This window comes from Fundulus heteroclitus, unplaced genomic scaffold (assembly GCF_011125445.2).
Source record: "Fundulus heteroclitus isolate FHET01 unplaced genomic scaffold, MU-UCD_Fhet_4.1 scaffold_49, whole genome shotgun sequence".
Lineage (NCBI taxonomy): Eukaryota > Metazoa > Chordata > Actinopteri > Cyprinodontiformes > Fundulidae > Fundulus > Fundulus heteroclitus.
The window spans coordinates 116,854-141,723 of NW_023396912.1; the positions used below are offsets into that span (position 1 = coordinate 116,854).

The window sequence follows — 24,870 nt, forward strand, 5'->3', positions numbered from 1 at the left end:
TCAGTGGACTCATCCACGGCTAAGCCTTGGGGCCTTTTTAATTGCTTCATCAAGCTGGAATAGCACATCCTGAGTTAAAACTTCACATTTCTTTGTAGCAGTTGATGCAGACATGGGGATTTGCTTTATTTTCTCACAAAGCTAAACATCTGGCTGTTATCTGTCACCAGCCCACCAGCTGCTCCACCTCCTCTCCGTAGTCCTGGTCGTTGTCGTCTCTGATCAGGCCCACCACCGTTGGGTCGTCTGCAAACTTCACGGTGTGATTGGTGGTGAACCTGGGGACGCAGTCGTGTGTCATCAGAGTGAACAGCAGGGGGCTCAGGACGCAGCCCTGAGGGGAGCCCGTGCTGAGGGTGATGACATCAGAGGTGTTCTGTCCGACCCGGACCGACTGAGGTCAGGAGGTGGGGAAGTCTAGCAGCCAGTTGCAAAGGGGTGTGCTGAAGCCCATATGTTCCAGTTTTTCCACCAGATGCTGTAGGATGATGGTGTTGAACGCTGAACTGAAGTCCAGGAGCATGCTCACGGGGGCGGGGCGTGGGTGGGCTTGGAACCCGTTAATAACTGCTTGCAGTTCTAGTTAAAATTTGTTTTTAAATACTTCAACTACTGAGTAAAACAAGGATTGAGCTAATCAGAAGCTGAGGTTAACATCTGAAAAAGGACACTGGAAAGCATACGCCAAAAACAGCTAAATAAAACCTGTAAGACACTTGGTGAGAAAAAACAAACACTGGAACTTATCAATGTGTGGTGATCACCAACCTCTTTCCCCCTTTTTCCCTCATTAAACACAGCTCACTCGAAAATAAATGTATTGAAAACGTATTAAAACAATATAATCTAAGCCTAATTTATTTCCCACAAAACATCCAGGAAAATGGCTCTCTCATCTGTATGATTTCTCATATGAACAGTTCAACTTATTCCTTTAAAATATTTTCAATGGGGCATGCTTTTGGCGAAGCAGGTAGTGCGATCCATGTATGGAGGCCTTAGTCCTTGACGAGGTTGTTCTGGGTTTGAATCCAACCCACGGTCCTTTGCCGCATGTCTCTCCCCGTTTTCCACAGCCTTTCCTGTCAGACTACTGTCATAAAAAGCGAGCCAATAGAGCCCTAAAAAAACCACAAAATATATTGTTTTAAAGGTTGTCCATGAGTAGTCCTGCTCATCTGTGAGTTCTTATGTGATACATTAAACCAGTTCTATCTTTGTAACTTTTTCCACAGGTCACACATGAGAAAGCCTTCTCATCTGGGCGAGTTCACATGACTTACCAAATTCTATTTTTTAGTAAAACTCTAACTACAGGTCAACATGAGGAAGGTTTCTCACCTGAGTGAGTTCTCGTGTGACTTGCCAAACTCCCTTTTTTTGTAAAACTCTTTCCACAGGTAACACATGAGAATGGCTTCTCACCTGTGTGAGTTCTCATGTGACATGCCAAATTCCCTTTTTTTGTAAAACTCTTTCCACAGGTCACACATGAGAATGGCTTCTCACCTGTGTGAGTTCTCATGTGACATACCAATTTCTCTTTTTGTGCAAAACTCTTGCTACAGGTCACACACGAGAAAGGCTTCTCACCTGTATGAGTTATCATATGAGTTGTTAAACTACTTCTACCACTGTAACTCTTTCCACAGGTCACACATGAGAAAGGCTTCTCACCTGTGTGAGTTCTCATGTGATAAGTTAAATTATTTCTACCACTGTAACTCTTTCCACAGGTCACACAAGAGAAAGGCTTCTCACCTGTGTGAGCTCTTATGTGATAAGTTAAACCATTTCTATCCCTGTAACTTTTTCCACAGGTCACACAAGAGAAAGGCTTCTCACCTGTGTGAGTTCCAAGGTGACATACCAAATTCTGTTTTTTTGTAAAACTCTTTCCACAGGTCACACAAGAGAAAGGCTTCTCACCTGTGTGAGTTCCAATGTGACACATCAAATTCTGTTTTTTAGTAAAACTTTTTCCACAGGTAACACATGAGAAAGGCTTCTCACCTGTGTGCGTCATCATGTGATAAGTTAAACTATTTCTATTCCCGTACCTCTTTCCACAGGTAACACATAAGAAAGGCTTATTGCCTGTGTGAATTGTCATGTGAATTTTTAACTCTCTTTTTTGACCAAAACTTTTTCCACAGTTCAAACAGGAAAAAGGCTTCTCGCCTGTGTGAATCCTTATGTGCTGTTCCAAAAGATCTTTCCTTGAAAAAACTTTTTCACAAGCCTCACACGAAAAAGGCCTTTCACCGGTGTGAGTTCTCATGTGAATGGTAAAATTACTTCTATGAGTGAACTTTTTTCCACAGCTCATACATGAGAAAGGCTTCTCACCTGTGTGAGTTCTCATGTGAATTTTTAAATAGCTTCTAGAAGGGAACTGTTTCCCACAGCTCATACATGAGAAAAGCTTTTTAGCCTCGTCTGTTCTTGTGTATGGACTCTTGAGACTATTTATATAAACAATTTTAGAACAATGTATCTTTTGGTCAGTTTGAGTTTTTTTGTTTGTTTCCTGTTTTGAAATGTCAGCAGTGCCTTTCTGCCCTTTAGTGTTCTCAAATCTCTCATGTTGTTTCTGCTCTTCTCTCCTTTTTCCTGGTTCTTCATTGTTTCCTTCCTGATCCTGGTTCTCAACGTCTGGGGAGGCCTGAAAGATGAATTTGTTCATGATTTGTTTTGTTTCAGTAGGGAGTCTTTGCACATTAGAAGGAATCATTAAAATGTCAGTCTCCTCTTTTAGTCCAAGTGGATTTTCAGCCTGACTGATGCAGAGCTGCATCTCTTCCTCTTTAAACTGTAGATTTTCTTGTTCCTCTTTCTCCTCTTTTATCTTACCAGGTTCTGGTTCCTTCTTATCTAAAGTGGAGTTTCTCTCTTGGTAGCTGAGCTCAGTGTGAACCCCCTCATCTTTAAAGACATAATACTTTTTGGAATCTGGAAAAAAAAAGATGAAACAAACATCAATACACATCATATATGTTGGTACTGTTATCATAAGCTGAACACGACTCTGGAGGTTTGATACAACAACAACAGGTCTTTATTGTATTTTAGTGCTAAGCCATTCAGGGATTTATAGATTAACAGAAGTATTTAAAGTATATTCTCTGAGATCCAGGGAGCCAGTGGAAGGACTTCAGAACTCAACTTTCTTAGTCTTAGTGAGGACGCGGACAGCAGCGTTCTGGATCAGCTGCAGCTGTCTGATCCACTGTTTAGGCAGACCTGTGAAAACACCGTTGCAGTAATCCATCCATCCATCCATCCATCGTCTTCCGCTTATCCGGGGTCGGGTTGCGGTGGTCCCCTCATTCATGAACAAGACCCCAAAATACTTAAACTCCTCCACTAGGGGCAGCACATCCTCCCCAACCCGGAGAAGGTACTCTACCCTTTTCCGGCTAAAGACCATGGTCTCGGATTTGGAGGCACTGATTCCCACACCGGCCGCTTCGCACTCGGCTGCAAACCGCTCCAGTGAGAGCTGTAGATCACGCCCTGGTGAAGCCAATAGGACCACGTCATCCGCAAATAGCAGAGACGCAATCCTAAGGCCACCAAAATGGATCCCCTCAACACCCTTGCTGCGCCTAGAAATTCTGACCATAAAAGTTATGAACAGAATCAGTGACAAAGGGCAACCTTGGCGGAGTCCAACTCTTACCGGAAACGAGTCTGACTTACTGCCGGCAATGCGGACCAGACTCTGACACCGGTCGTACAGAGACCTGACAGCCCTTATTAAAGGGTCCGGTACTCCATACTCCCGGAGTACCCCCCACAGGATCCCTCGGGGGACACGGTCGAATGCCTTCTCCAGATCCACAAAGCACATGTAGACTGGTTGGGCAAACTCCCATGCCCCCTCCAGAATCCTGCTGAGGGTATAGAGCTGGTCCAGTGTTCCACGGCCAGGACGAAAACCACACTGCTCTTCCTGAATCCAAGATTTGACTATCCGACGGACCCTCCTTTCCAGAACCCCTGAATAGACCTTACCAGGGAGGCTTAAGAGTGTGATCCCTCTGTAGTTGGAACACACCCTCTGGTTCCCCTTTTTAAATATGGGGACCACTACCCCAGTCTGCCAATCCAGGGGAACTGCCCCCGATGTCCACGCAATGTTGCAGAGCCGCGTTAACCAACACAGCCCCACAACATCCAGAGCCTTAAGGTACTCAGGGCGAATCTCATCCACCCCCGGGGCCTTGCCACAGATGAGCTTTTTAACAACCTCAGCGACCTCAGCACCAGAGATGGGAGAACCCAACAGTCTTCAGGCTATGCTTCAGCAATGGAAGACGAGTTGGGATTAAGGAGGTCTTCGAAGTATTCCGCCCACTAAAGCACGACGTCCCGAGTCGAGGTCATCAGCTCACCACCCGCACTATAAAAAGCGTTGGTACTGCACTGCTTCCCCCTCCTGAGACGCTGGATAGTGGACCAGAATCGCTTCAAAGCCGCACAGAAGTATTTCTCCATGGCCTCTCCGAACTCTTCCCACCCGAGAGTTTTTGCATCGGCAACCAGCCGAGCCGCCTGCCCCTTCAACTGCCGGTACACATCAGCTGCTTCTGGAGTCCCACAGGCCAATATAGCCCGACAGGACTCCTTCTTCAGCTTGACGGTTTCCCTCACCGCCGGTGTCCACCAGCGTGTTCGAGGGTTGCCCCTGCGACATGCACCGACAACCTTGCGGCCACAGCTCCGACTAGCTGCCTCAACAATAGAGGCGCGGAACATGGTCCATTCACACTCAATGTCCCCCGCCTCCCTTAGGACGTGTCCAAAGCTATCCCGGAGGTGGGAGTTGAAGCTCCGTCTCACGGGGGACTCTGTCAGACGTCCCAGCAAACCCTCACAATACGTTTGGGCCTGCCCGGTCTGACCGGCTTCCTCCCCCACCATCAGAGCCAACTCACCACCAGGTAGTGGTCGGTGGAGAGCTCTGCCCCTCTCTTTACCCGAGTGTCCAAGACATGCGGCAGATCAGATGAAATGACAACAAAGTCAATCATTGAACTGCGACCTAGGGTGTCCTGGTGCCAAGAGCACATATGGACACCCTTATACTTGAACATGGTGTTTGTGATGGACAATCCATGACGAGCACAGAAGTCCAACAACAGATCACCACTCAAGTTCATTCCTCCCAACCATGTCCCTCCAGGTCTCACTGTCATTGCCCACGTGAGCGTTGAAGTCCCCCAGCAAAACGAGGGAGTCCCCAGGAGGGGCACTCTCCAGCACCCCCTCCAAGGACTCCAAAAAGGGTGGGTAGTCCGAGCTGCTGTTTGGCGCATAAGCACAAACAACAGTCAGAACCCATCCCCCCACACGTATGCGGAGGGAGGCCACCCTCTCATTCACCGGGATGAACCCCAATGTAAGGGCCCCCGAGATGAGGGGCAACAAGTATGCCCACCCCAGCTCGGCGCCTCTCACCATGGACAACTCCAGAGTGGAAGAATGTCCAACCCTTCTCAAGGAGACTGGTTACAGAGCCAGAGCGGTGCGTCGAGGTGAGTCCCACTATCTCTAGTCGGAACCTCTCAACCTCTCGCACTAGCTCTGGCTCCTTCCCCACCAGAGAGGTGACATTCCACGTCCCAAGAGCCAGCTTCTGCAGCCGAGGATCGGAACGCCGAGGTCCCTGCCCTCTACTGCTACCCGTTGCACAATGCACCCGACCCCTTTGGCCCCTCTAATAGGTGGTGAGCCCATTGGAAGGGGGGCCCATGCTTCCTCTGCGGGCTGAGCCCAGCTGGGCTCCATGGGCAAAAGCCCGACCACCAGGCGCTCGCCAATGTTCCCCACCTCCAGGCCTGGCTCCAGAGTGGGGCCCCAGCGACCTGTGTCCGGGCGAGGGAACAGGATATCCATTTATGTTGCTCATCATAAGGGGCTTTTGGACTGCTCTTTGTCTGGTAGCCTCACTTAGGACCTGTCTGCCTTGGGTGACTCTACTAGGGGCATAAATCGCGCGATGGCGCTGCGCGGACGGCTGCCGGTCGCCTCGGCTGCATTTTTTGTTTCTCTGCTTTCTCTTCTTTGTGGTGTTTTTTGGAGTGTTTTGATATTGGTGAGTGCCGTGTCTGGCACTCCGGGATTGTGTGCACCGAAGAGGCATACTTTTGGAACTCTAGTGTAGTGTGTTTTGCTACTTTTGACACTCTTTGAAGCGGTGAGGGGAGACCCCTTTGTCCACGGCTCCGAGCCCATTGTTTGCACGCGGGCTCAGCTACTCGGAATGAGGGACTCTGCGCTGCGGCCCTATTCGTCGACATGCTGGGAAACCTGTGGTGCCTGCTGAGGTACGGAGAAAACTGGGAGGCTGCAGGGGCGGCGGGACGGAGCGGAGGAGGAGTGGTCTGCCATCGGTTGACGCGGGATCTCTCCCCCCCAGGACCGAGGAGCAGGCCGCCTCGCCAAGAGAGCGCTGCGGGAAACCCTGCAGAGCACCCCTGCACCCTCCTACTGATCACAGGGGACGCAACCACGCCCCCCTGTAGACTTTGTAGACAAATCTACAATGTGACTTCCGGTTTGCCATGCGGGCAGGGTAGACATAGCAATGGACTGCTCTGGAAAAATCCAGCCTTTTGACTAAATCCAACCCACGGAAAGCTAACTCTACGCTACCCAACAATACAAAAACATCTTGCCTAGTGCTTTTGCTTACTTATCCACTAGTAATGGCCAGCAAAAGCGCGAAAGGAAGCAAGAAAGAGGACGCTAGCTTAACGTTGGAGGCTATCACCGCATTGCTTCAGCAGCACGGGGAAGATCTGAAGTCTGAGCTCATGCTTAGCTCCAAGCTAGACCAAGGCAAGGCAAGGCAAGGCAAGGCAAGGCAAATTTATTTATATAGCACAATTCAGTACAGAGACAATGCAAAGTGCTTTACATGATTAAAGCCCAGTGCAGCCCGAACAAGCCAAGATAAAGATGGCCAGAAAGATGACACAGAATGAGGCGTTGTCAGAGCTACAGGACGATTCATCCCAGATCTCAGCAGAACAACGAAAGGACCAAGAACCTCCATCTTCACAAACACCGGTCCAGACTGGACCTGCCTCCCCTTCTTCTCCACAAAGCCCAGAAGTTCCTTTTCTGGAATTTTCTCATAACATGAACAAAGTATTTAAGATTGGCCTACAGATGACATCCTCTCCACATAGCCATTCTGCTGTGAATAAACCAGGATTCTCCAAAGGCCTCAGAGCCTCAGATCCTTCTCCTCCACGTATCACAGAACACTCTGGTACTGAGGAACTCCAAATTACTTCGCTGTGATACAGATTGGCCCCTGGCCACACGTTTATCAGACATGAGAGTTCCCAGCATCAGCCGGGGCCTTTCGCCGGAGATTATGGAATATCTGTGATAATACGTGGCAGAAATAAGAAAAACAAAAGGATAAACAGGAACAAATACTTAAAAATCATAAACTGTCAGATGCAACCTGTCACAGAGACATCATCAACCACTAAGTCATATAAACTGGGTTTATTAAATATTAGATCTCTGTCAGGAAAATCCCTTTTAATTAATGACTTCATTATTGACAATGATCTTGATGTAATGTTTTTAACAGAAACATGGCTGCATGAATTTAGTGAAGCAGCTATACTGATGGAGTCGACTCCTCCAAACTACAATTTTCTTTGTGAAAGCAGACAGCAAAGGAAAGGTGGAGGAGTGGCAACATTGTTTAATGATTCACTAAAGTGTAAAAAGGTGTTTTTAGGAAAATTTGACTCTTTTGAACATTTGGCTCTCCAGGTAAAGGGCCCGGTACGAACTATGTTTCTGAATGTGTACAGGCCTCCTAAGTCCACATCAAACTTTTTTAATGATTTTAGTGACCTGCTGTCTGTGATATGTGTTGATTATGACTGTTTAATTATTGTTGGAGACTTCAACTTTCACGTTGACAACCCTGAAGACAGAAGTGCAAAAGAACTGTGTGACACACTTAGAAACTTTGGTTTAAGTCAACACGTTAAACAGCCAACACACAAACAGGGACATATTTTAGACTTGATCATCACTAAAGGTCTAAAGATTTCACAGGTCAATGTAACTGATGTTGCCTTATCCGATCACTTTTCTGTTACCTTTGAAAGCATAATTACCAGCGACTCATTTAGCCGAAGGGACATCGTAAGAAAACGCACCTTTAAGGACAATGCCGCGGAAACTTTTATTCAAGCTTACTCTGATACTTCAACCTTGGGCTGCAACTCAGCTGATGAGCTAGTAGATAACTTTCAGTCTAAAGTCTCAGACATCATTAACTGCATTGCTCCAGTCAAAGTGAAGTTTTTTTCCGGGAAGAAAAAATCTCCTTGGAGAAATGCTCCATCAGTTAGAAGTGAAAAAAGGGAATGTCGAAAAGCTGAACGCAGGTGGAGAAAGAATAGACTCCTAGTTCACTACGACATCTATAAAGAGAGACTTTACAGATATAACTTACAACTGAAAAATGCAAGAGAATCTTTCTTCTCTGAGATCATCAAGAAAAACATTAATAATGCTCGTGTCTTATTTTCCACAGTTGACAGGTTAACAAATCCTCCTGTGTCCGTGACTTCCGAACTCCACTCCACCAGGGCCTGCAACGAATTTGCTAACTTCTTTACTGAAAAAATCCTAAAAATTAGAGGATCACTTTGTACTACCATATCAACACCAGAACCAATGCTTTATTCAGCTGGAACTATTTCTGACAAAATGTCCCATTTCAGCGAAATAAACCACAAAAGCTTAGAGCAGATCATTCAGCAGCTAAGTTCCTCCTCCAGCTGCCTTGATGTTCTACCCACAGCTTTCTTTAAAAAAGTTTTTCCTGGCATAGCGTCTGATTTGACTCAGATAATAAACGCGTCCCTTCAGTCAGGTGTTTTCCCCCAGTCCCTAAAAACAGCAATTATCAAACCACTGTTGAAAAAGAACAATTTAGACAAACTTCTACTCCAGAACTACAGGCCCATCTCAAACCTCCCCTTTATCAGTAAAATTATTGAAAAAGCTGTATTTCAACAATTAAACACCTTCTTAACAACGACCAGCCGCTTTGACGTATTCCAGTCAGGTTTCCGCGCTCACCACAGTACAGAGACCGCCCTTATCAAGGTGTTTAATGACATCCATATAAATACAGATTGTGGAAGAACCACCGTGCTGGTACTATTAGACCTTAGTGCAGCATTTGATACTGTTGATCACTCCATTCTGTTAGAGCGCCTGGAGAACTGGGTCGGCCTCTCTGCTACAGCTCTCCACTGGTTTAAATCCTACTTAAAGGACAGGGACTTTTTTGTATCAGTAGGTAACTTTACATCGAAGATTACAAAAATCACATGTGGGGTTCCCCAAGGGTCCATCCTGGGTCCCCTCCTCTTCAATATCTACATGCTCCCTCTAGCCCAGATAATAAAAAATAACAACATCAGCTACCATAACTATGCAGACGACACACAGCTCTACATCACCATGTCACCAGGTGACTATGAACCAATTCAAGCACTGAGTAAATGCCTAGAAGAAATCAATGCATGGATGTGTCAAAATTTTCTTCAGTTGAACAAAAACAAAACAGAAGTAATAATATTTGGACCAATAGAGGAGAGATCAAAAGTTAGGTCACAGCTTCAGTCGCTTCAGCTAAAAACCACTGATCAGGCCCGAAATCTGGGAGTAGTGATGGACTCAGACCTGAACCTCCAAAAGCATCTAAAGACAATTACAAGGTCAGCTTTCTACCACCTGAAGAACATTTCTAGGATTAAAGGACTGATGTCTCAGCAGGATCTGGAAAAACTAATCCATGCGTTTATTTTTAGTAGAATTGATTACTGCGACGGTGTTTTTACAGGTCTGCCTAAAAAGTGGATCAGACAGCTGCAGCTGATCCAGAACGCTGCTGCCCGCGTCCTCACTAAGACTAAGAAAGTAGAGCACATAACACCAGTTCTAAAGTCCTTACACTGGCTCCCTGTATCTCAGAGAATAGACTTTAAAATACTTCTGTTAGTCTATAAATCTCTAAATGGCTTAGCACCTAAATACATCACAGACTTGTTATCAGCGTATAAACCCTCCAGACCACTCAGGTCTTCTGGCTCCAGCCTACTCTGCATACCTAGAACCAGAACTAAACAAGGAGAAGCAGCATTTAGTTCCTATGCTCCACTTATCTGGAACAAACTTCCAGAAAACTGTAAAAGTGCAGAAAGCCTGAGTTCCTTTAAATCGAGATTAAAAACACATTTGTTTAGAATTGCCTTTGACTGTTCAAGTTAAAATGTTTTACTGTTTTCAAATGTTCTTCATAATAGTGAGTGGGAAGCTGCACAGCACTCTGGTTGCCCTGGTCAATGCGTATGCTCCTAACATAGATGATGAAAACTTTTTTAAACAAATATTTTCTTCGCTACCTGACCTCAATAAATACTCACTGGTCCTAGAGGGTGATTTCACCTGTTGGCTGGACCCAGCTCTCAGACCTCAAAACCATTTAGATTACAAAGAGGCACCCGTCAGGGATGCCCTCTTAGCCCCCTGCTTTTCGATCTGGCCATAGAGCCCCTCGCCATTGCACTTAAAACCAGTAAAGAGATATCCGGCGACCAGGTGCGCCAGACCCTGGAAGAACAAGCAGAACGAGTCTCCTCTTTGGAGCTCGCAACAGAGGATGTGGGCCAGCGGGTGGCTAGCCTAGAAGACTTGTGTGCTGCTCTCCGTGAAGACAATGCCAAACTGAAAGACAAAGTGACTGACCTGGAGAGTCGCAGCCGACGGCAAAACACCCGCATCCTTGGTCTGCCCGAAGACACTAAAAGTGGGCGCCCTACTCAGTTCTGCTCCAACCTTCTCTGTGAGTTACTCGGGAAAGAGGTGCTCCCGACCCCACCAGAGCTTGACAGAGCACACCGTTCTCTGGCAGCTAAGCGGCCCGAGGGACGTCCACCTCGCCCGGTGATCCTTCGTCTGCATCGATACCTGACCAAGGACCTAATCATTCGGGAAGCCAGGAAGAGAAGAACGCTCGACTACAAAGGTGCGTCTCTTCGTATTGTGGAGGACTACAGCTCAGATGTCCTGGCCCGACGCGCGGAATATAAGGACACTATGGCGGAGCTCTACAGGTGAGGCTTGAAGCTGGCTCTTCTCTTCCCGGCCCGTCTTCGCATTACGCAATCCAGCGGTGCCAAAAAGTTCTTAGGTTCGGTGGAGGAGGCTCCACAGTTCATCAAGAGGCTTCCAAAGCCACAAGAAGGCCAATAAAGGAGCAGCGCTGTACCGAGGGCTTACTCCACTGCTTTTATATTAAAAAGTAGTCCCAGCCTTGACTACCATAATCCTTGGTGTTTACGTGACCAACAAAAACAAGTAAGGGCTCACTTTACCGCAGTAGAAACAGGCGGGCTGCTTTTCCTCAGGGCGCAGTAGGTACTGTAAATACAGCCTGCTAACATATCATTTTCTTACCAATTGACTTATCTTGGCCATCTTTTTGGCTGGTATTGTACTTTATGAATGGAAGAGCAGCTCTATTAATAGCTGTATGTTCTGTCTCGATAGCGTCTGGAGTCTATTTTCATGTTATCTCGTGTGGGTGCTTTAAATTTTGTTATATCACTATTTTTCCGTGGTGTCCATGGATGTCTGTAAGATTTATATTAACGTGGGGGATTTATACCTACTTCAAGCCGACTAGGAGCAGTGGGTAGTTTGCTATAGATAGTTCGTCTTTTTCTTATTTTGAGGTTGTTAGTTACTGGAAGATTCGGTCTCTGAGAATGTTAGTTTCGAAGAGCTTGCTGCCACGTTGTTGTTTTTTTTTTGTTTTTTTGGCAGCTGTTTATGTTTGGGGGGGAGTTTAGGGGGAGGCTAAGGTCACAGCCAGGGGTCTCGCAGAATACTGTAATTGTTCTCTACTTTTGTTTCAATCTCTGCCTGCCATACTACTATCGTACCTATCAAAAGAAATAACACACAAACTTTGAAATTATGAGTCAGCATTTGAATTTTCTAAGTTGGAATGTTAAAGGTTTAAACCACCCAGTGAAGAGAAGAAAGGTCTTTTCCCATATCAATCGATTTAATATAGAAGTGCCGTTTCTGCAGGAAACTCACATCTGGAGCTTGGACTGGGGTCGTCTTCTGGCAGGCTGGAGGGGACAATGTTTTCATTCTCATTTTCAGGTTAAGGCACAAGGGGTCTCTATACTGATCAGCCAGAATACTCCATTTGAGGCGGATAATGTGGTAGCTGATAAACATGGCAGGTTCATAATAGTGAGTGGGAAGCTGCACAGCACTCTGGTTGCCCTGGTCAATGCGTATGCTCCTAACATAGATGATGAAAACTTTTTTAAACAAATATTTTCTTCGCTACCTGACCTCAATAAATACTCACTGGTCCTAGAGGGTGATTTCACCTGTTGGCTGGACCCAGCTCTCAGACCTCAAAACCATTTAGATTACAAAGAGGCACCCGTCAGGGATGCCCTCTTAGCCCCCTGCTTTTCGATCTGGCCATAGAGCCCCTCGCCATTGCACTTAAAACCAGTAAAGAGATATCCGGCGTTTGGAGGAACGACATGGAACACAAAGTGTCACTTTACGCAGATGACCTTCTACTTTTTATTTCCAAACCATCAACCTCATTGCCTTTTGCTCTCAACATATTTAGCCAATTTGGTCAGATTTCCGGGTATAAGCTGAACCTTACCAAGAGTGAGCTTTTCCCCATAGGTAATAAAGCTAAAATGTCAGACGTTGCTAATCTGCCGTTCAGAATTGAAAGACAAAAATGTACATACCTCGGTAACACAGTAACAAAAAAACATAAAAATCTGTTCAATGAAAATTTTACTCAGCTGTTGAAGCAAGTGAATGGATCCCTCACAAAGTGGACACCCCTTTCAATGTCCCTTGTGGGACGTATCAACTCAGTTAAAATGAATATACTACCCAAATTTTGTACCTTTTTCAGGCGTTACCTATTTTTATTCCTAATACTTTTTTCAATGAGCTAGACTCAATTTTTTCGTCTTTCATCTGGCAGGGTAAACGGCCAAGGCTTAATAAATTATAACTCCAAAAACCTAAATAACAAGGGGGGTTTTCCTTCCCTAATTTTCGGTTCTATTACTGGGCTGCCAGTATCAGATGCCTAGTGTTCTGGTATTTCTATCATAACCAGGGAGGCTGTCCTGACTGGGTGGCTATGGAGCTACGCAGTGATAATAATTTGTTCGTCCCGGCCATGCTTTGTTCTCCACTCTCACTTTCTTTATCTAACCCTATTTTAAACCCAGTAGTGAAACACTCGCTGAAAATATGGGGCCAGTTTAGGAAACTCCACGACTTTTCCTTCCCAAGTCCAATTGCACGTAACCATTTTTTTTAAACCATCTGTTCAGGACGGGGTGTCTCTAGAGTGGCACTGGAGGGGACTTACTTAGTTTAAGGACCTTTTCATAGAGAAGAATATGGCATCCTTTGAGGAACTCAGCAATAAATATGGTTTATCTAAATCCCTTTTTTTTTTTTAGATATTTACAAACCAGAAACTTTATTCAGTCTCACTTGTCAGGCTCAGTTTCTCTGCCAGAGCACACACTGTTGGAAACCATCTTATTATTGAACCCAACTCGTAAAGGGCTGGTTTCATGGCTTTATAATAAAATGTTGACTATGAAAGAGACCTCCACACTTAACTTAAAGCGTCATGGGAAGAAGATTTGAATATGACTATACTGGATGAGACATGGGACTCTATACTTAAACTGGTGAATACAACATCTCTGTGCGCGCGCCACTGTCTCATCCAGTTTAAAATAGTACACAGAGCCCATCTCTCCAAAAGCAAACTATCCCGTTTTTATCCAGAAGTCATCCCCATACTGCGATAAATGCAAAACTGCCGTAGCCACACTGGTCCATATGTACTGGTCCTGTCCTGCTCTTAGTCAGTTCTGGACAGATGTTTTCCATACGAACAAAGAGCTATCGGAGGTAGCTCATTGCTAGCATTCGGTCATTGCCGATGTGATTCGAGTGGGTTTTTATGGTTATAACAAATGTTATCTCCACAGGGGTTTTACACATTGATGGGATATTAATGTTTATGTTTTCCGGCTCTCTCATTATGGCTAAAATAAGAGCCAAAGAGTTTAAAGTTAGTGCTGAAAATCCACTAGCCGAAAAGCTATCAGCTTCTGGTGACTTCCGGTTTCGGACAGTCAAAAAGGGCTTGTTTTAAACCATAAGGCTTGTTCGTTTTACTCCACCGTTGTTCAATAGTGCTATAAGTGTTATTCTCGGATTACTATTGAATATTAATGTAAATTTAAAGCCGTTTTGTTTAACTTTAGGAGTAACCGAGTTTAGCGTCCGATCACGACAGCAACACCTGGCTCCCGGAGGAAGAATGGCATTGATAGAATCAAGGGCTCCTAAAGGGCATGATTTAACTGAGCAAATCATTCTTTAAATTTATTCTTTAAATTTATTTCCTCAAATAATGTTTTGTGTAACTCAGGATTTGCATTGTGAATGGGTTGAAACATGCCAAATGTTGTTTTATATTTGTTAAGCTAATTTAACTCCATTCCATGTTCTTAAGTCAGATCTGCAGTGAACAGGATTCACTGAATTATTCTGATGATGATCACCACTTTGTTTTGTCTTTTTTTCTTTACTTTTGCATGTAAATAGTTCCTTAGATTAGCTTTCTTTTTATCTTAATTTTGCTTAGTAGTTGAGTTAAGTTTCAGTAGCCTAGTAGAGAGGATTTATTAATTTAAATATAGTGTTAATTCATATAAACAGTATTATCTAGTGATGTTCTCTGGATGTTCATTTTATTTCTGTTATTAAATTCTAGAACTTGAAGAGAAATTGTCACTCCTGTGTTCTTTTGCTGTTTGCTATTAAAAGATCGCTAGTGCTCATAAAACTTTCAACTATTGTCCTGATACCAGTTCTAGCGCTGATATCTTCCGGACAATACTTGACAGAGAGTTATTGTTCAAGGCATATTATATATATATATATATATATATATATATATATAATATGCTTCCAAGGCATATTATATATATATATATATATATATATATATATATATATATATATATATATATATATATATATATATATATATATATATATATATAATATGCTTCCAAGGCATATTATATTAGCTCTTTCTGTCGGATAGCGAGTTCAGCATGGAGCCAAACAACTTTCCTCTGATCAGTAAAACCTTAGTACAGGGGTGTCCAGCTCACTGAGCTATATAATACACTGGAGTGCTAATAGCCGCTGTTAGAACGAGTCGCTTTGAAGCCACCAGCCGCCATATTGGTACTCCCTATTTCCCCCCAGTAACCAGGGAATATGTGCGCTACAGCATCGAATAACGAGGATTTTCTCATGTTCAGGGGGGGCTTAAGACTTTTAAAATGTCAAATGCCATATACTTTTATGTTATGTTCTAAAACTATCAAGTACTGAGAAAGTCTTGTGCTGAAATATTTTGCATTTTATCTATTTAAATATATATATATATATATATATATAACATTTATAAATATATAAATAACAATATACAAAAACATTTATTTACATATATGTATACATATATCTATATATATACATATACACATACTTATATATACACATGTATATATATTTAATATGAATAACATGTAAAATATTTTAGTACCTAATTTCCTAGTAGTTGATAGTGTTAGTACATCCACTGACTGTAGAATTATCTGTGAAACGTTTTCATACAGCCAGAAAACTGCTTGTTGTTGCAGGCAAATCCTATGAGATTCTGTGAGAGTAGGGAGTAGCAAGATGGCGGCCAGTGACTTCAGTTTTTCGGCAAAATCAGCACTCCAGTGTATTATATAGCTCAGTGATCCAGCTCCAGTCCTCGAGAGCCGGTGTAGGTACCAGATTGACTCGGGTCCTGCGCCTTCTGATGACGTCACTACACATGGTTGGTTTAACGTTTCCTTAATTGCGCAACATATTGTAATTGGTCTGGACAACTTACTAAAGTAATTATAGCGGGGTGTAGGTTTTATTCGAGAGCTGGATTGCGGTTTGTAAACGGACAATTTTCCGAAGAAAATCGCCATGGGTCTTGCGCCTCCCGATGACGTCACATTATGGCAACGCCACTCAAACAAACTACATAGACCCCGCGGTCTGCATTTGTAACGAATATATTTTATTTAGTTAATTTAGTGGTTTCTTTTTTCTCAAAAGCTTGAACAAATAATCAAGCCATTTTACCAAAAAAAAAAAAAATCAACAAATATTTGACAATTGGCTCAATGTTTGGAAGAATATTGTTAACAAAAATGGAAGGGATAGCCAGACTAATTTATCCAGCATATATCTTAAATGTACCAAATACCACAATAAAAAAATAATCAAATTCATCACAATTTCATCTGGAATAATAAAAAAACATGTGATCAGAAAGAACAACATCAGTACAAAAAAGGAGGAATGAACGTTATTGATTTTAAAGTGATGAATGCCGTGATAAAATTAAATTTGGCTGCTGACTTTTATTAAAAAATTAAATGAGATTATGGTTTAGTTTCCCTTCACAACTTAAAAAAAAAATTGGAGGAATTAAATTTCTCTAAGGTTGTAACTTTGATCCTGCAAGATTACCGATTAAATTGTCAGACTACCACACAAGTATTCCAAAATGATGTTAAAAGTTTTCACGCCTCGACTAATTTACAGGAAAATAACCGTAAATTAACAAAATAAAATTGATTTGTAACAAATGAGACCGCGGGCATAATGTAGTTTGTTTGAGTTGAATTGCCATATATAGACGTCATCGGGAAGCGCCCGAGACGATCTGGCAGCCCGAGCCAATCTGGTGCCTACACCGGTGTCCTGCAACCTTTAGATGTGTCCCTGGTCTGACACGCCTGAGTCAAAGGACTCTGAAGAACCTCACTGCATACTGAGGAGCTAATTGTGCTATTTGATTCAGGTGTGTGGTACCAGGGAACAGGGACGTGCAGAGGGGGGGGCGGAGGGGGCTTGAGCACCTGCCCCTTTTCCCCTTGGTGCCCAAAGTGCCCTTTTTTTATTTTTTTTTTTTTTTTTTTTTTTTTTTTTTTTTTTTTTTATGTGTGCGTGTTTGTTGGTGTGTGTGTGCATGGTGCATGTCCAAAAGAATAATAATTTAGATCTACCGTGGCTGGTTACATGATCCACATAACGTACCCTCACTCTGCCCTACTTTTTCTCTCGCAGCTCCCAGCTCCGCTGCCTGACGCTGGCCAATCTGTCTTGCCCACTGAGCTATATTATACACTGGAGTGCTAATCACCGTCTGTTTGAACGAGTCGATTTGAAGCCACCAGCCGCCGTATTGGTACTCCCTATTTTCCTCCAGTAACTAGGGAATATGTGCGCTACAGCATCGAATAACGAGGATTTTCTCATGTTCAGGGGGAGCTTAAAACTTTTAAAATTTCAAATGCCATATACTTTTATGTTATGTTCTAAAAATATCAAGTACTGAGAAAGTCATGTGCTGAAATATTTTGCATTTTATTCATTTAGACTTAGACTTAGACTTTCTTTATTGTCATTTTGTATACACAGAGTGCATACAGAACGAAATTTCGTTTTCACACAGCTCATATTATTTCTTTTAAATAATATGTTTAACATTTATAAATATATAAATAACAATGTACAAAAAAATATATTTACATATGTGTATACATATATATATATACATATATACACATACATATATATATATTTAATATGAATAACATGTAAAATATTTCAGCACCTAATTTCCTAGTAGTTAATAGTGTTAGTACATCCACTGACTGTAGAATTACCTGTGAAATATTTTCACTCAGCCAGAAAACTGCTTGTTGTTGCAACCAAATCCTATGGGATTCTGTGAGAGTAGGGAGTAGCAAGATGGCGGCCAGTGACTTCAGTTTTTCGGCAAAATCAGCACTCCAGTGTATTATATAGCTCAGTGGTCCTGCCCCTTTAAATCTGCAGCACACTTGACTGTGCTCTGTGCTGTTTAACTCCACTGTCATTGGTTATACTGCTTTAAATCCCGCCTTCCCTCTTTCTGATTGGCTGTTTTCTAGTCTGTCCGTGTGCGTGCTTGCTTGGAGCGGAGATTTCAGTTTTGAGTCATACAGGAATACTGTGGTTACCACAATTAATACTAGGCTACGGAACTAGTCCCAGTTAAGAAACTAATTATCTGCAGTAAAATAGGTGAAAGCTGCTGAGTGCAGTTCTGTAAAGAAGCAGGCGAGAGAGTTTTGATTTATGGAACTTTAGAAATGTAAGTAAGCAACGTTAGCATCTCAAAATAGCATCTAATTCTGAAGTATAATGCATTTATCAGCAGAAACCTAATCTGTTTTATAAAACTAAATATTTTGTGCCAGGCTGGAGTTCTGAAGCCGGCTGGAAAGATGGAAAAGCAAAGACTGTAGACTATTAAAAATTCTGATTCTTAGCCACAGCTGCCTGAAAAAGAAAAGGTGAGGGTTTCCCTTTTACCAATATTTCGTTGCTATTATTGTTTAATGTTTTTGTTGACCCTCTGATGCAGTTCAGGTATAAATAGCAGGTGATATTTCTTTTATATGATATACAACACAACAACACTATATGCTGCCTAAACAACTGCTATATTTTGTTTAGACTTTTACTTATTTATAATAGCGTAATTAGGATTTCACAAAATGATAGTGCTATTTATTTCACTATTTCTACTTCTAGAATTAGAATTACGACAAATACAACCGAGGAACACTATTTACATTGCTTTTATTGTACAAAGATTTCCACACTGTCTATTAGTAAATTAGTGCAAACCAGGGGCGGAGCTAGACATTCTTATCATCAGGGACTTAATCCATAAAATATTACTTCATTACGAGGGTAATTTGGTACACCAAAAAAGTAAAAAGTATTTAATCTGTTGATATGGTCGTAAAATTAATTTAATATAGGCTTTAACATATCTTAAAGTTTTATCTGCTGTTTTTTATTAGTCTTACTAGTATATACCAATAGTATGTGGTTCTCATTTGAGTGATGAAATGGACAACCACTCATGAAACAATTCAGTTTTGGTGTCACTAATCTTACTCAAAGTACAGTATTGGGTCCTCCATGCTCCTTATGTATTAAGATTTACTGCACATTTAAACATCGACAACTCACTATTGTTAGGGAAATAATTTAATGGTCTGAGAAGATGTAGGTAAGGAGAAGCTGTTATCTACTCTTCAGATATATGATGTAAGAAATGTGTTTGGAATGTTGCAGATGGTAAAAATTGATAGGTCTCTGTTGCTGGTAAGTTCAAATGCAAACTTTTTCAAAGTGGGAAAAAAGTCTCAATTCAACGTTCATCAGATCGGGCGCTGCTTTATAATTTATAATAATAATAGAACTTTATTGATCTCACAATGGAGAAATTCACTTCTGCATCTTTACCCATCCCCTTGGTGAGCAGTGGGCTGCCAGTGTGCGGGGCCAGGGGAGCAATCGGGGTTAAGTGTCTTGCTCAGGGACCCAGAATGGTAGTCTGTGGGAGTTGAACTCAGAACCTCTGGGACCCAAGATCAATGCTCTAACCACTAGGCTACCAGATTAACAAAAAGCATCTAGTGTGTGTCGTGCTTATAAAATTTGTATAAATGTAGTAAGAAATACTGCTTTTCTCTTTAGACAGAAGAAACGCGCCCTGACGCTCAAGTCAAGCATAAAGAAATAGGAGCATGCATACTGCGTAGGACCAATGATGTCAGAGCAATGAAGTGTCCCTAGGGTTAAAGTTCAAATCAAAGTTCAAATCAAACCTACGCCCTTGATTCCATGTTACATTCTTTATAGTATGGGTTGGTACATTTCAGCCGGATGTATAGCAAGGTATGTTTCTGTATCGTGTTTTAAATCCGTGCCCCATGTGCCCTCTTTAAACTTTGAGCACCTGCCCCTCCAACGGTCTCTGCACGTCCCTGCCAGGGAACCTCTAAAGGTTTCAGGACACCGGCCATCGAGGACTGGAGCTGGACGCCCCTGCCTTAGTAGCTTAGCTGTTTTTACCTATTCGGCGTAAGATGATCGGGGGGATCCGGCTGAAATCCAGCAGTCTGCGCTCATCCTCCATCTCTTCCTCCGGCTCCACCAAGACTTCTTTCAACTCCGTCAATCTTTCTTCAGCAGCACTTTCTGCTCGTTGCTAATCTCTCTCTGGGGCTCAACCCAACACCTTTTCACCACAAACATTCACACGTTGCCCTAAAGCACCACAACCCGCCATCAAACCAGCAACTTTAGCTAGCTAACGAGACTAGCTAGCAATTTCTTCTTCTTCGGTTTAATGGCGGTCAGAAAACATTTCTCGCCCCCTGCTGGTGAGGAGTGTAGCTCAGAATTCCACCACTACTATATTCTCAGATCTCTTTCTCTTTACACAGATTTGACCAACAAGCCAAATTTACAAATGTATTTTCTTAGAATTTCAGCCAAGTGCCTTTTTTCTTCTTCATCCTGCTAATATGTTATTCACGTTGTTTCTCTCATATTCTTAGAGCACATTTTTTTAGAACTTTTTCATCTCTGCATTTTAGAATCAGTTGAAGAAGCTTTTGAATCGTAATTTTTTATAACCTGAAATGTATTAATAAATACATTTTTAATAAATACTAAAAAAAAACTTGTTCTCTTGGAGTTTTTCTTTTAGTAACTGTCTTTCCATACTTTAATAAGGTGTTTTGTTCTTGACTGGGTAATAAAATAAAAGCACATGGTAAAGTTCTGGGGGAATTAGATTTAGGTCCCTCCCGGAGTCACACCTTAGGTCTTTGCAGGGGACAAACAGGGTATTTTTTGTAAACTAATACAGAGCCTATAGTGTTACACTATCCAACATTCTGTCCTAAATTTATCAATTACATGTCAAAAATGTGTAATTTAATCAATGTTAATGTGGTTAATCATGACACTCAATTAGAAAGACAAATAGACACGTAGCAAATAAATTCTTCCTAGTCACAAGGCTTCTTTCACACCATTCATGAACTCTTTGGTAGATGCATGAGTCCATGAACATGTCCAGGCGGCCGGGCGGTTCGCTTTTCGAATGACTACTGTCGGGTGTTATCCATATATAAACAGTCCCTAGAATCCACTTTTTCAAGATAGGCACAACACACAAAAAAATTCATAGTTATTGGTAAAATAGCCCTGCCTTAACAGCCAGAGCCCCCCATTCGCCTTAAATTTCTTCCAGACTTTTCCATGATCAGTTGTTTGTTTCTGTCTGCATTCTCATTTAATTCAGCCTTAAGGTTCATGAGTTTAACCATTACTGCCCTGAGTGTACCTTTTGGAGCCGTATTCATAGGAATGTATGTACAGCACTGAAAGCCGAAAAATGATCCCCCATCACCATAAAGCTTTCAACAGTAAAATGTATCACCCTCTGTTGGTTATACTAAATATAATTTATCCACTCGTTTTTGTTTACTGTAACCAGGGTAAAATAGACTCAACTGTCAGAAACTGTCAATTGTTCAAACCATACAAGCGTTCCTGCAAAAACAGGCGTCACATTGGCATGTTTAAACCAGGATTACACCCATGTTCCATTACATTTTACAGTGGTGTTGCACACATTAACTCATTTACAAAACAGTCATACTCTGTATCATAATCTATTTCATTTTTTGTTTCTGGAACATTACCCGTAGTGCTAATATTAAATTATGCGTACATGTTCAATTTCTGCATATTAATGAGAATTTCTTGAGCCACATAAAAGTCGGCAGCTCAGACGACACATTGGTGGCCTAAAAAATGACAGAGAGTCATTTCTGGGGGTGAGCTCATCTTTTCTGCATTTATCTTGTACCACCGCTCATTCCTCTGATGTGTATTTCTATGGAATGACCATAGTAACTGCTCCTGGAGCAACAGCATAAATCAAACAATAATTTTAGTCAGTTCTCTTGCTGTATACAATGACCAGCTATACCATAAGAATGTCCCTTTGCCATTGAGGACCACCTCTGGGTCTCGTTTCATAACATTTACTGTCTTTTAATCTATTTATTGCCCTCTGGGTAAATACGTTAGCATGCCGTGCTTTATAAAATGAATCTAAGCCTGCAGTGAAATCCTGACATCCATCATGTTTAGAGCATCCGTACTGATTTGAAACATATTCTATCCATTCAAATATTAGGTCTTTTTCCTGGTACAGTGCTACCGTAGTAAGGTTTGGCATCAGGGATTTACTTATCTTCAGCATTACTGTTGTAATTAATGCTGTTAAAGGCTCAGTTGCATTTGAAACTACTGTCAGGGGTTCAGTTAAACTAGTGGGTGATTTTATGCCTTTACGAACATTGTTCTCTGCAAATATTTCACATTGGCATGACATTTTAATCAATATTGCTTGCATGTATAGTGATGTGGGAGATTATTTAACTATTAAACCTTAAAAAAGAAAAAAAGACTTGGGGAGACATTGTTCCTTTGTTTGTGCCAAATGAGAACTTTAATCACAACTTTGATGTACGAACGGGTACAAGCAAAAGTTCTAACATCCATATCTTGGCAGGCCTTTTAAGGCCTAGAGATGTGTGTGCGTAAAACACAAGAATCTGTGTGTCTCCATTGTGTGTTGCAAGCTAGTGACGTCCAGCTCTTGGCGACTGGACCAGACATCTGGAAATTGTTTATCTCAAAGAGTACAAAAACAGAGTGATTAATTCCGCTACTTGACAGATCTTGGAATGCTACAGTTAAACAATGATATCCAGATGTTTCCTGTCTTTGCTGAGAGCCAGGTCAGAAGGACCTTAACTTTGACACATCCTCCCTGGGCACGTTACAACGTGACATATCTAAAAGACCTGTACATTGAAAATCTGACTCCACACTGATCAAGTCTAGCTGTAATAATAACAAACATGTAAAAAGATGTAATCGCTTACACAATCAATGAATAACATACTAATGTAATTCAAGGTGTCTACACAAGTGCTGATCTTAAAAGGACATATAATAAGTGCAGATTACAATCAATAACATATTTCCAATAATAGAGAGAGACAGAGAGAGAGAGAGGGAGAGAGAAAGTATGCAAAACAGTCATTGCTTTCGCATTAACATCCTTCTAATTAGATATGGAAGTGAAAAAACCCCGATAATTGACACTTATTTATGTGTTTTCCTCAGGGAAAAAGTCTTCCATGGACCTCTGTTCCTCCGAGCATCCGCCTTATTGACCAGAGGCATCAATGGGGTACCGCGCACGTGACGTCACCGTCTCAAGAGCAACGCCCCTTTTGCCGCTTAGGTAGGGCATACAGGAGAGAACGCAGGGATAACCCAGCTATTACAAGCGCAACAGAAACAGCGATATGACCGACTTTACAGCCGTTAAACTTTCCCAAGACGATGTCCCAGGCACACGGATTACTGGTCGCACTGTCGAAGAACACACCAACCTTCAGCTCAAACGATAGCTTGAGGTTCGAGGGCTTAAAAAGACTGGAAAACTGGCCGAGTTGATGAACGGTAAGCTTTGTTTTTTTTTCCTGCGCGGCGATCATGGCAGCGTCGGCCGTTTTTTTTTTTTGTAATCACCGTCCAGGAATCGGTATATGTTTAATGTTTGTCTCATTTGAAATGTTTTTGAGTAAGCTATCCTGGTAGCAGGGTATCATGTTAGCGCCTGCTACCATGATAGCCTATATGCTGTCATGGTAGCAGGCGCTACTTTATTAACATGTCGGCCACCAAAATACTCTTACCTTGACTTGATGTCGCTGGAATTGGGTCAGGATGTTCTTCGGTTGGGCCCTTTCCTCTGACAAAATGCTTGCTACCTATGTAGGCCGACCGCACCGGTGTACCCAGCGCACACATTTCTCCTTGGCACTCTTGAATTTCGGAAAAGTAATGAACAAAACATCCTTCATATGCGGCCGATCAGCGTACCTCGAGTCGCTGTTGCACGTTCCATAGCAACAATGTTTAAAAACCATGGTCTTAGATTTGGAAAAAGCAGTCGTTTACCGAGTAAAACCAAGGGTAACGCACGTCTCTTTTAAAGCAAAACAGCGGCGGGTTTCCGGAGTTTGCCCCACTGCGTACCACGTGATGTGACGTCATCGTGACGTTGTGTTTCTAAAAATAGCTCGCTCGCGGTACCCCATTGGAAGTCAGCCATGCTACTTGCAATGACATCCAGCACTTGTCATTCAACAAGAGCACATAAGCAAAATACAATAACATAACATCATAAAATGTAACATATACAAACAACAACAACATATCAAATACACAGATTATGTATATGTAAATTATTTTGCTAAGAATACTAATACGGAGGGTTAAAAAACGAAACGGATGTTAGAGTATAATTTTATGACAGTCTAAACTAACCGGCCGCCTGTGCTACCTTATCTATTAAAGCTTCATTATATTGTATTGTATTTTTTTTTTTATTCTTTTATTGAGTAACTTAAACAAGGTTAATAGGGTTAGTCATCTTCAGTTCGTGTGCTTGGCTTGAATGAGTTCCTGGACACGTAGCAAAACAAAAAGAGTCCGTCCCGATCACGGGGCTCCTTTTCATGTGGCATGAGTCTGTAGCACACGCATGAGTCCATGGACGTGTCCAGGCGGCCGGGGATCAGCCCTTCGGATGGCTGCTGTCTGATGTCATCCATCTATACACCGTCCCCACAATCCACCTTTTCAAAACAGGCACAACAC

At 42.4% G+C, this 24,870-nt stretch overlaps 2 protein-coding genes across 2 annotated transcripts; one reads left to right on the forward strand and one right to left on the reverse strand.

The window, feature by feature from the left end:
- Positions 1-995: 995 nt before the first annotated feature.
- LOC110368205 (gastrula zinc finger protein XlCGF57.1-like) lies at positions 996-20,445 on the reverse strand. Its single transcript, XM_036132302.1, has 2 exons — positions 20,185-20,445; positions 996-2,952 (listed from the first exon to the last, which is right to left on the reverse strand). Exons 1-2 carry the CDS (start codon positions 20,246-20,248, stop codon positions 1,319-1,321), a joined length of 1,698 nt encoding a protein of 565 aa, XP_035988195.1. The 5' UTR covers positions 20,249-20,445; the 3' UTR covers positions 996-1,318.
- LOC118560810 lies at positions 5,955-12,022 on the forward strand. The gene is made up of 2 exons (XM_036132341.1): positions 5,955-6,842; positions 10,654-12,022. Exons 1-2 carry the CDS (start codon positions 6,714-6,716, stop codon positions 11,173-11,175), a joined length of 651 nt encoding a protein of 216 aa, XP_035988234.1. The 5' UTR covers positions 5,955-6,713; the 3' UTR covers positions 11,176-12,022.
- Positions 20,446-24,870: the final 4,425 nt, after the last annotated feature.

Bases quoted from the DNA above. Each gene is read 5' to 3' on its own strand.
- LOC118560810 (XM_036132341.1), top strand. From the start codon at position 6,714: ATGGCCAGCAAAAGCGCGAAAGGAAGCAAGAAAGAGGACGCTAGCTTA. The intron at 6,843-10,653 runs CAAGGCAAGGCA...ATATCCGGCGAC, and splicing joins TGCTTAGCTCCAAGCTAGAC to CAGGTGCGCCAGACCCTGGA.
- LOC110368205 (XM_036132302.1), bottom strand. From the start codon at position 20,248: ATGGAGGATGAGCGCAGACTGCTGGATTTCAGCCGGATCCCCCCGATC. The intron at 2,953-20,184 runs GTAAAAACAGCT...TTTTTTTTCCAG, and splicing joins GATCATCTTACGCCGAATAG to ATTCCAAAAAGTATTATGTC.